A 12,516-nucleotide genomic window follows, 5' to 3' on the forward strand; every position below is an offset into this window, starting at 1 on the left:
AAAGTTGGTTCGGTGACGGAGATAGGTCATATCAAGCTGCCAAAAGTTTTCAGTGCAACTAAAATGATGAATTTTCTTGCATAGTCATAAACCAATTCTCAGGTATCACTAAATGTTCTAAAAACATTAAACCTTCAAAACATAGCTGGAAAGAGTAGTGCTCCCACAGGAACCACTCTGAAGATCAACTCTCATTTGGATATTTAAGGTATGACATACTTATTTTAAAAGAAAGTCCTACAACTTAATAATTGTATCTCACATATTTTACCATTTCAGTGGTTATCAAAACCTCTCTCAGAGAGGGTGTACACAAAGGTATAAAACAAATGTCATTTTGCTATTTTCCCATAAGCAAGGAAAATGCTAATACATAAAATGGAGTTTGGTGATTACATGTAAAATATAAATATCCACATCATCTGTATTTCCTGAAGATAAGAGATTGTAGTGTTTTATCTTTCCTGATAACCAGGCAGTAACTCAGTCTGAGATATATTATACACTAAACCTGTCTTCTCCCACCCAATACATTTTATGCTGACCCTTTAGAATTTGCAAATGACAAAAGTAGAAAGAGCAATCTAAAATCTTTCAATTTAAAGTAAACTAACCACCAAAGCCTCTACCGGCTAAACTAACACATGCTACTGTTTTAATGCAGTCTAATGTCATGGTTTTTATGGGATATAAAAAAATCAAGTCAGCAAATGAAATCCAGTAGCACCATCTACTGCTTAGTGAAAGATTTTCACTTTGTTATTAATTTCTCTCCACCACCATTACTCCACCATTTAAAATCATTCCTAAAACTTGCTTCATTTCAACATTTAACCAAAGCATTGTGACAATAATACTACGTTAACTTACTATTTTATATTTGAAGCTTTTATTAGTGGGTGAGAAAACCAACTTTTGCTTTCTATCTCTGTATAAAGAACAAGGGGGAAAATCATGATCTTGCTTATTTATAAATTAAATTAAGAGATCTGGAAAGAATCTAAGACACATTCATAAGCAAACTCTGCTGTAAAACCACGATTTGATCCTTATTCTGTAAAGGGCATCTTAGTGCTCATGGGAACTAATCAAAGCAACGTTCTGTTCAATCAGTTACTTCTCACATGCTCTGGTGAGTGTTTCCTTACCTACAGTCATGTAATACCATGTACAATTCCAGGCCTCTCCCTGGGAGAACTTCTCTACTTTGTTACCATATATATATACACTTACACATCTCCTTACTTCCTAATAATACCTCTGTTGAAAGGAATACTCAGAAGCAGGCACCTGAGATTCTGACACAGTGACAACTCCTATCTACATACAGTAGAAAGTAGGGCCTACTACTAAATATTAATTTACAGAAACATTTTTCCATTTTTACAGTGTACTAGTGTGTAAGGCTTAAAAAGAGCAAGAACAATTTTTCACTATTCTCTACACATGGCTATTGCAACCCCTTTGTTACTGGGTTGATATAAAGTCAAATGCAGTATGGAAGACTACTTGAAAAATCATGTGCTTCGTTTTCATAAACAAACAGGACCCCAAATTATTTGACACTAAATTTTATTTTTGAATCAACCATAGTGGCTGATACTACCTATCTGGGTAATAAAAGATCTGTTTTAAGGAAGTTAGCTTGTTCTCACTGCAATCTATGAAGAAACATTACCAATAAGTGTCCCATGTATTTGCCTCTGCCAGGATTTCCTGTTACTTCTACTATTGGTACTTGGAGAATGATTGTTAGAAATGAAATGGAGAAAAAGGCAGTTCCTAATTATCATAATTGCAATGGCATTAAATTGTATCACTGCTCTCCTTGTTAATGGCAAAAACAAAGTGATTTCATTTTAGATTTTTTCCTACTGACCATTTTTAGTCTATATAATTTCAGAACAAGATTTCTATTCTACAAGGAAAAAGGTGTGTATTTCAAACTGAGGGAACTCTATATAGAGGAAACTGAAGGAATGAAATTTACTAGAAATTACAAAATTAAAACTGGAAGCCTGAAAAAGATACTTCTTGAGAATAAAACTGAAGTAAAAAATGCTAATATTATTTTTAAAACTAAGTTTCTGAACGTTTTACTCATGGGAATAATTCACTAGAAAGTCATGACAAATAAAATGTAAAAGTTAATACTACCAAATTAGCACTTTCATTGTTTGAGATCACTGCAAAGAAAAAGATTTCCTTTCACAGTGGAAAAATCAGAAGTCAGAATGCTTCAAATTGGGCCTATCATAAGCAAAGAAGGTACTGTATCATTTTAAAATGACAGGCAAACACCAGCTCCATTCACTGAATGGAAATGCTGGAGCGTGATCAATTCCTCCAAACGGTCCTTAAATTTCATGATTAACGTCTACACCTAAAATTAATAATTTATTTTTAACTTCTCACGGAAGTTGATTCTTAAAAGGAAGTCTCTAAGACTTTGTTTACAAGAAATTGATTAAAATCTTCATGCCACTCTATTCAATGATTTTAAGACAAGACCTTTTGAACTTGGCTCACCATACTTATCCCATCTATAGCTCCCCACAAACTAACCCTCCCAACCAAGCACACACTCCTATCCATCCCCTCCTCTTCAAAACAGAAGGGAATTCTGTAGACTTATGGCTCATTTGGCAATTGCTAAGAAACCTCACAGTTCAGCATCACCTCTGAAGATGGCAAACCTATATATAACCTGAAATTTTACACCTACAGTGCAGTTAACACGTGGAAAGAAGCTAAAATACAATAGGTATTACACTCCAACATCCTCAAGTTTTAATATCACAGATACCAAAAGATGGAAAAAGACCTACTTGTAGAACTTTAAGCATTTGCTGAACAGAATTACCACCAATATCAAAAAATAATACTACTTTTTTATGTTCTACATGCACACCTTTACAAATTGTGTTTCTTCAATGTAGTAAAAGCTGGAGATCACCAATTTAGGTAAACTATGGCTTTTATCACAGATGTTTTAAAACATGCATCAGTAAGTGCCCTGGGTAGTATTCCTAATATTTCAAGCCCTGTTCAGTTCTATGTGCTTTGCACCTCAGAAGTGAGCCTGCCAAGGCACTTAAAAACATAAGTCTCTTGGGGACTTCAAAAACTGGCCACAATTTACACAACACAGAACCCCCATCCATCAGCAATCTAATCAAGTAAGCATTTTCTTTCAACACGCAGTATTATCAAAAATTCTGCAAGTAATCAAACCAAGTAAAAAAACAAAAACCGTATGCCAGCCACTATGACAAAATTTACCCCTATCAAATATATAGAGAATGGTTCTTGGCTTCCTCTAGCAACAGAGTATGGTTTCATTTATTCGGAATAAAGAAAATCAAACCCAAACAAGCCCCCCAAACCTAGGACAAAAATGACTGAGATAAAAATAAAACACAACAAAATCCATATACACTCAACACACTTCATCTGAGGAACAACTTGCACAGCTCTTCATCCTTTTATCTGTCCTTTGAGGTGAGTTTTTCAATCAGTTCTTGGAGTGGTGCAAGTTCTCTTCTATCAATAAGGTTGAATTCCTACGCATGTTAAAGACAGGAAAAATAGTTATATATTAGATATATTATTTACATCTTATTCCAAAGCAGATTTCTATTAACACTTTTTGGAAATTAGCTTTCAAGGTCAATAAAAGTCTAATCTTTTAAAAAAAAAAAAAGTTTTTCTCTTCCCTAGCTATGTTCTCCTTAGACAAATCACTTAAGCACTTTGGATATTCTGTTGTACATGTCTATAATAACCCTAGAGTAAATCCCCCACCATAAAATTACTGTGGGGACTAAATGTGATCCTGTGTGCTAACCACTTCGTGTAATCCCTGGCATAAAGTGATAACTCAGTAAGTGGGAATGCTTTTTTTGTTTGTTTGTTTGTTTTAAGATTTATTTATCCATTTGACAGAGAGAAACACAGCAAGAGAGGGAACACAAGCAGGGGAAGTGGTAGAGGAGAAGGAGGCCTCCCACCGAGCAGGGAGCCCCATATGGGGGCTTGATCCCAGGACCCTGGGATCAGGACCCAAGCCGAAGGCAGATGCCCAACTACACTTAACGACTGCGCCACCCAGGCTCCCTGTGAGCATTGCTTCTTGTTAAAACGGAATAACCTGAGTATCATTCAGACATAGTTAACCAGGTGGGGAACCAAAAGATCTAGCATCTCAGGCAATTTCAGGATTATAAGAAGAGTGAAAAGTCAGGCAATTTCAGGATTATAAGAAGAGTGAAAAGAGTTAACAGACCACATACCCTCATCACCTGCTGCCATCTGACTACCCCCTAGATCTAGAGGTACACATATCAGAGATATGACCTTCCCTTGAAAGAATGGGTCCAAGGATAAGGTCCATACAGGCACTGGAAATAAAAATGGGACCATGAGGAAAGGAAATTCTGAAGTGTCAGGTACCTAAGCACAAACCAGTGGAATCTAGGAGATATGTTCTTTGCCCTGTGGGGAGTACAGCTAGAGAAGGGTCGCAATAGGGTTCTCTAAATAGTAGGGTCCAGGGCAGAGGCCCCTCTTGCTCAGTCAAAGGGTGACTGTGTAACTAATGGACTTAGCTTTAAGATGGTCACAGTGTCTTGAGATATAAAAAGGCTCAGATGTGGTAAATGGTTTATTTATCAATCCCCTACTATTTGCTAAGAGTTGAGAGAGAACATTGTACTTTAAGATAAGATCATACAGGGGTGCATGGATGGCTCAGTTGGGTGGGCATCTGACTTCAGCTCAGGTCGTGATCTCAGGGTTCTGGGATCAAGCCCCGTGACGTGACGGGATCCACACTCCGTGGGGAGTCTGCCTCTGCTCTCCCTCTCCCCCTATTCATGCTCTGTCCCTCTCTCTAATAAATAAATGTCCTTTAAAAATAAGATAAGATCATACAGTAAGATAAAACTAACCCTTCTGGTGGAAGAATATCCTCTAAATCACTAAAACCTGAACACTGGCAATCATGTTCTGCCTAAGCCAAAGCACAGAAGAAAACTCTTAGATAACATTTTCTTTGTATCTATGGGTTTACGTATGTGTCTACAGATGGTATTCCATGGTAAAGTAACTGCTCAGAGCAATAGTTTTGGCAAGTTAAGATCTCCTAAAATGTGTTTATATAGGTGAAATTAAGATACAAAATGTGTGGGGTGCCTGGGTGGCTCAGTGCATTGGAGCCTCTGCCTTCGGCTCAGGTCATGATCTCAGGGTCCTGGGATTGAGCCCCGCATCAGGCTCTCTGCTCAGCAGGGAGCCTGCCTCCCTCTCTCTCTCTTTCTGCCTGCCTCTCTGCCTACTTGTGATCTCTGTCAAATAAATAAATAAAGTCTTTAAAAAAAAAAAAAGATATGAGAGGTTAAGTATACAGGGAAAAATTTTTCTTTAGTGGAGAGAGGGTAAGGAGAGGGCATTTATAAGCATATGCCCATAGATACATAAAAAAAAAGATTACACCTATTCAAGACTTGCACTTCTGCCTATCATCAACCCTCTCAACTTCCACCAAAAAAGAGCTGGTCAGCTTAACCATTTCCACCTCTTTTTCACTCCTTCCTAATTATTATACAACAGGATGCAAATATCCAACTTCTCTTAGTCTACACCTCTGACAACTAAAGGGAAAAGGAAGAGGAGGTGAACCAGAGCCAGAAAAAATGACTAATGGACCTCTGGAATAGCAACACTCTGTGGATATAATGACTACTACCTAACTTAAAAGATACTCAGAATATGGTTTTAGAAAGGAGAAAAAAAATGGTATTATACACAAAGTCGATTTCCAGGATAGAATATGATTTTAAAAAAATCTAGGGTAGACAGAAATTGAGGGTTCAGAAGATTAGAAGGAATGCTAATATGCTAAAAGTACCAGGTTCATCTATAGACCTTCTAAACTAGTCAGGTTCCTAACTCAGTCCCTCATACGGCCTGTTAAATGAAGCAAAGACCCCTCACATCTATTTTATGAGACTTGCATGCCACCAACTTGGAGATGAATGGAATTCAGAAACAAAAGGCCTTACCATCATGGTATGTATAAAAGACTAGAGAGAGAAAGCAAATTTTATCCTAACCATATGGATGCAGGATCCACCTTGGAACTCTGCAGATAACTGGTTTTACTGAGAAAAAAAGGCCTCCTAATTCAACTTACCTGGACAAAAAATATAAAGTGCTTGAAAGATGTATTGAGATGCGCTTCCTCCTGAAGCTGGATCACAGGGTCAAAATGCTGATGATAAATGTGAGCATAAACCCTAAAGAGGCGTTTGAGTATAGTTTTTGCCACAGACATGAAATTCTTCGGAAACGGGACACCTAATAAATAGATAAACAACACCCTCTATTAACAAGAAACAAGAACAAGGCAATATGAGTTTGTCAACAAATGGCAACATAAATTAACAAGACAAAGCTGAAAAGAAGTACTTGTAAATTACTAATAATATCCACTGCAGGGGCACCTGGGTGGCTCAGTGGGTTAAAGCCTCTGCCTTCGGCTCAGGTCATGATCTCAGGGTCCTGGGATCGAGCCCCGCATCGGGCTCTCTGCTCGGCAGGGAGCCTGCTTCCTCCTCTCTCTCTCTGCCTGCCTCTCTGCCTACTTGTGATCTCTCTCTCTGTGTCAAATAAATAAATAAAATCTTTAAAAAAATATATCAACTGTACTTTTCAGAAGGTTTCAACACATCATGAATGAAAATAAACTTTAAAACTTCTATGGAATAAGAATCTAGACATAAGCAAGCCCCTTAAGCCTCTTATTCACCTACAACTTTACTGAAATGAAATAAATTTATGCCTAAGATGGTGGTGAAGCTAAAACTCACACTCACATCCTCAGATTTCTCAACATCAAGTCTCAATACAGATCTCTGCTGAACACAGTGGATTAACCCTGTTCGGTTCTGCGTACAATGCTAGCAATATACTTTTATATTTTCTCTATGGAAATTATTTCATTACACTTCCAGCTCTACATTTATTCTGAAATTAGCTACGGTCCCTCTCAACGAGGCTCACTGTTTTACAAAAAGGGCACTTTTACAGCATTAAACAAATACAAGACTAGAAAAAAAAACTCCATGTCCTTTGTTAAACTGGCTAAATGACCCAAATTGGTAAAACACAAGCCAAATACTAATACTGCTGGATTCGGTGTTAGCACATTGCCTACCACTCATTTAAAAAATATTATAGGTCACCGGGCACCTGGCTCAGTTGATGCAACTCCTAATCTTGGTCGGGGTTGTAGTTCAAAGTCCCCTGTTGGGTGTAGAGATGACTTATAAAAAAAAGTCTTAAATACATATGTGTGTGTGTGTATAGATCACAAAGAAACATAAGACAAACCAAAATGGAGGAACACTATATAAATTAGTATCCTTATACTCTTCGAAAAGATCAATGTCACGAAGGACCAAAAAAGACTGAAGTACACGTATTACATACTAAAGAAAGCTACAGAAACATGACAGTAAATGAAAACAAATGTCAAAGATTTTCTTTTACTATAAAGGATATTATTGGGAACATTTGAAAAATCTGAAGAAGATCTGTAAATTAAACAATAGTATTATATCATTGTTAAATTCCTGATTTTGATAGTTACACTGATTTTCTAAGAAAATGTATATTGAAGCACATTTTGATAAAGGGGCATCATACATATAACTTACTTTCAAACAGTTCAGGAAAAAGAAAACATGATGTTGGGGGAAGAGAAAGATGACAAGTGTGGTAAAACATTAGCCACTAAAAAGTCTGGAAGAAGAAAAAAATTCTGGAAGAAAGATATACAGGGATTCTTTGCACAATTCCTGCAAATTTTCTAAAAGCCTGAAATTCAGTCAAAATAGAAAGTTATAAAATATATTACGGGAGATAAAAGATAAGGTGATAGCACTTAACCAAAATGATTATGATGTATGTAACTAATGCAGTCCTGAAAAACAGATCTTTTAATACAAAGGCTCCAAAGCCTTTAAAACATTCAATAAATGTGTTTAAAAACAATCCATAACAGTAACTATTTATATAGCTGTCTCCTCCACCACACCCTTCTTCCAAACTCTAAAAGCATAAAATACAGTCAAAAAGTTGTCTGTTGATAGAAGAACAAATTTTTTTTTCCCCAGAAAACATAATTTTTTTAGAAAAACAAGAAGTTTGAGAGGGTAAAATCATATGAATTACCTAGATATGAACAATTTCCACTTGAAAGAAAATATAATTTCCTTAAAAGCAAATATAAGAAAAGCAAAAGTCACTCAGTAGGTAGCAAGCCACCCTCTCAAATCCTGCCGCCTTCTCACCTAGCTTGATTCCAGTCTGTGAGAGTCACACTGTATTCATAAATTTAAACTCCCTCTCTGCCACAAATACACTGTAAAACTGGATGTAAGTCCTATAAAGTCCTTCCCTAAACAAGAAATGGATAGGACTGTGGCAGATGATACTCCCTGCCTACCTAGCATTCAGTCTCTTTTCTCTATAACACAGGGCAAATTTTGTTACTAACCAAGATACACTAATCTTCTTGTTGTTTAAGATTACAGAGAGCTTTCACTTAATGTTCATGATAAACCTGGTGTGAAAAAGATAAGACACTTTTATTTATTAATTTTTTTTTAACTTATCTGACAGAGCAAGACAGCACAGCAGGGGTAGCAACAGAGGAAGAGGAAAAAGCAGGCTCCCTGCTCAGCAGGGAGCCCCATGCGGGCCTCCATCCCAGGACCCTGGGATTATGACGTCCAGGATCATGACCTGAGCTGAAGGCAGACACTTAAGGCATCTCAGTATGATAATTTTGAATGTATAAGATTATAAATATTTTGATAGATACGGTTGATAGTATGGTTCCTGGAATAGAGAGCCAATAAGCTCTAAAAACACATGAGATTAGATCAATCACAATGGATTCCAATTATACAAAACAATTATACCAATTTTTGATGGAAATAATGTCTCATCATCCAACTGGTCCTGAACCCAAGTCATTAGGTAATCAATATACTTTGGCGCAGAGCACTTAATAGGCTTCTTTATGTTTGTTCCATCTGCCCAATGATACTCATATCTGTATTGGAAAAATAACAGACACAGATTATTAGTATATACCTATACAAAATGTATATATTCTCTGTTATATATGTACATATATTATGAATGTACATACACAGGACAGGTTTTAAACAATCTGCTCCTCTAAATATATTTTGCATTTGGCATTTAAATTTAGAGCCTTTAAACTGTCACTAAACTATTTTACATTTATCATGATCCAAACTAAGCAGGTCCCATCAAACTCATTTCTTGTAAACCTTTCTTTATATACAGCATTTATATTTTAGAATCATAATAGTAGAAAACTTACCTAACTTTCCACTTCTCTGATAACCACCTTTAATCTTTATGGTTGTTTTCTTCTTTGAAAAACATTTCTCCTTATGCAATACAATTCTTTTAATTTGGGGCTTTAAATTTTGGGTTAAGGATAGAGAATGACATGGAAGTTCCAAAGTAGCATGCAACAAGAACAGAATGAGTCCGTATCTAAGTACATTTGGTTGAGGAGCTAAATATGCTTTTAAAGAAAAATGGCGACCCACATAAAGACACCTATAGGACCTGGATATGAACAAAACACTATTCTTTGGTATAATCAACACTGAATGTGCACCTATCACGTGATATGAAATACTGTTCTGGATCAAGGGATACTAAAATGAAAGACACTTTCCATACTGTCAAGGAAAAGAGACTAGTAGAGGAGATAGCCTTGTAAATGAGTAGGTAGAAACAGTCTGGCAAGAATGAGAACAGAGTTATACACACGCCCACACCCAAACATAACCACAACCTGATTTTTAAGACAAGGAATAAGCACACAACTGAAACTCCAAAGCATAAAAATCTCTAAATTGAACCATCATTTTGTATTTTAGTTTCCAAAAGATTACTTCTACCACTTAGCTTCTCTCTTTGAAGCCACTTTGGTTTTGTTCCAGTTTGAACTGACAAAATGATAGGTCAGTGTGTCTAACGAAGCAGGTGAAAGAAATACAATGGAAAAATATTACAGAGTATTTTAAATGATGAAAATGATCTTGACATAGGTTAAATAACAAAGCTTTCCATTTAATCATAGCTACTTACATCTGAACAATAAACCTCAACACGATACACCTGAACATTCTAACAGCACACCTTACTGCCAACCCTGGGCAAGAGGGAGGACTGTCAAGTCCACTTTGAAGGTCTCCAAGACCTTCAAAGAATCTTCAAGAGATTCCCCAACATTTGGCATTTTATTCCACTGCTTAATCACTTTCATGGTCAAGAGGTCTTTTCTAATCTGAAATTAAAGTTCTGAGGGGGACTCAGGCCTGTTCTTATTTGATCCTTGAGAGACAGAGACCATGAATGGTAGAACTTTCAGCCATAATTACTCTTCACTTAAAGACAGGTACTTATCCATGTTTTCTCCCACATGTTAAGAAACCTGAAAATTTTTGCCTTTCCTCCCAAACATATTTTTCATTTTATTAGTGACCAGGGGTTACATATTCACTTTTAAATGCAAAAATCAAAAGCAGACACAGTTGACCTAAAAATGATTTTCAATTTTCTGAAGTTTTTAAGCATACTAACTTTCAATATCCTAAAGCTTTCTGAAAAACAGAACTAGGGGTTAAGGGTTGGGTGAGCCTGGTGGTGGGTATTATGGAGGGCATGTATTGTATGAAGCACTGGGTGTGGTGCATAAACAATGAATTTTGGAACACTGAAAAAATAAAATAAATTCAAAAAAATAAAAATAAAAAAATAAAACTATATACTGCTTATACTTCCTGATCCATTCTTCTTCTTTTGTCATGTTTATACTTAAGATGACTTCATCCTGTAACTCTATTTTGCCCACACTGATTTTTTTTATTTCACTTTTGACAGACCATTCTCTTTGAAATGTATTTCTGTCATCATGATAAGTTCATACCAATCTTTAAAAAAGAAAAAGAAAATATTTTGCAAGTTGCAAAATATTCTTCATTTCTTGGTAATAATAAATAATAACTGACAAAATCCTCTGAGCCATCACTCAGTAACACTTTGCAAGGGGCCAGTACTAAGCTACTAACAAATGCCTCTTCTTGGTACAATGCCAAGCATCTTCTGCTAAAGATGGCAAAGCATGAGGACAACTGTATCTTCTCAGCACTAACAATGGACAAAACTTAAGACTCTCAAAATAAAAAGGAAGGGAGGGAGGTTAAGGGGAGGGAAAAGCAGAAAGACGGGAAGGAGGAAGGAAAGGAAGGAAAAGAAAGGAAAGAAGGAAAGAAAGGTAGTTAGAAGGAAGGACAGATGACTGGAAGGAAGAAAAGGAAGAATTTTTTTTGTTTTTATAGTATCTTTATAGAGATCCTATGCCTGCTACTTTTGAAGAATTACATACGTTCTTCCTAATCAGCTATTTACCTAAGGTTTCTCTGAGAAAGCGATCACAGCAGTATTCTGCGTGGCAGTAATTCTCCCTAGCTCACAGGTATTGGTATAATATCAGAAAACCTCACAGTAAAATACTAGTCAATTTCAAGGGGGGAATGGCAAATTTGAGGTAAAGAAACCTTGCACACACTAAGATGGTAAAGTAATCAGGGTTAACGTCACCAGTGATGGGATGGTTGACAGTGTGTGCCCCTGATATGATTCACTGACAAAAAAATGATCATTTCTATGGTGTCCTGCCAAGAATGCATAGTCTGAATGTGGTCATAAGGAAACATCAGACAGACAGTATAAGGAAGGGGTCCCCAAGATCACTACCAGGTTTGATGATTTGCTAAAAGAACTTAAAAAACTCAGCACACAGTTGTACTCAAAGCTACTGTTTATAACCGTAAAAGAACACAAACCAAAACCAGCAAAAAGAAAAAACAAATGGGGCAAAGTCCAGAGGACACCAACCACAAGTTTCCAAGAGTCTTTTCCCACTGGAGTCACAGGGACACATTTAAATTCCTCCAAGACTCAGTAATGATAGCACACGTTAAATACTGTCTACCAGGCCAGCTCATCAGAGACTCAGTGTCCAGGTTTTAGTTACTGGGGCATGGTCAAATAGGCACCCTCTGGGTGGCACATATTACAATTCTAGTTTCCCAGAAGGAAAGCATTAGCCATACTGTCTGTACAAAGAGTTTAGGCACAGTGAACCAGTCTTGAGTTAGGGAGGCGGGAACCCTTTTGAAATCCAAGTTCCTGGGGCACCTGGTTAAGTGTCTGCCTTCCACTAGGGTCATGATCTCAGGGTCCTGGGATTGAGCCCCACCTCAGGCTCCCTGCTCAAAGAAGAGCCTGCTTCTCCCTCTCTCACCACCACCTGCTTGTGCTCTCTCACTTGCTATCAAATAAATAAAATCTTTAAAAAAGAAAAGAAAAAGAAATCCAACTTCCCAGCTGCTGTCCACA

At 36.9% G+C, this 12,516-nt stretch overlaps 1 protein-coding gene across 1 annotated transcript in view; it reads right to left on the reverse strand.

Annotated features, from left to right (window-relative positions):
- Positions 1-872: 872 nt before the first annotated feature.
- The window catches only part of MOB1B (MOB kinase activator 1B), a 48,900-nt gene continuing 37,256 nt past the window's right edge, over positions 873-12,516 (reverse strand). Inside the window, exons 4-6 of the mRNA XM_032843511.1 lie at positions 8,988-9,121; positions 6,194-6,357; positions 873-3,563 (exon numbers count right to left, since the gene is read on the reverse strand). Coding sequence (XP_032699402.1) covers positions 3,486-3,563; positions 6,194-6,357; positions 8,988-9,121 — 376 coding nt within the window. The 3' untranslated portion in view covers positions 873-3,485. The remainder of the gene's footprint in view (positions 3,564-6,193; positions 6,358-8,987; positions 9,122-12,516) is intronic.

Source organism: Lontra canadensis, unplaced genomic scaffold, assembly GCF_010015895.1.
Source record: "Lontra canadensis isolate GAN:19392208 unplaced genomic scaffold, GSC_riverotter_1.0 scaffold1, whole genome shotgun sequence".
Lineage (NCBI taxonomy): Eukaryota > Metazoa > Chordata > Mammalia > Carnivora > Mustelidae > Lontra > Lontra canadensis.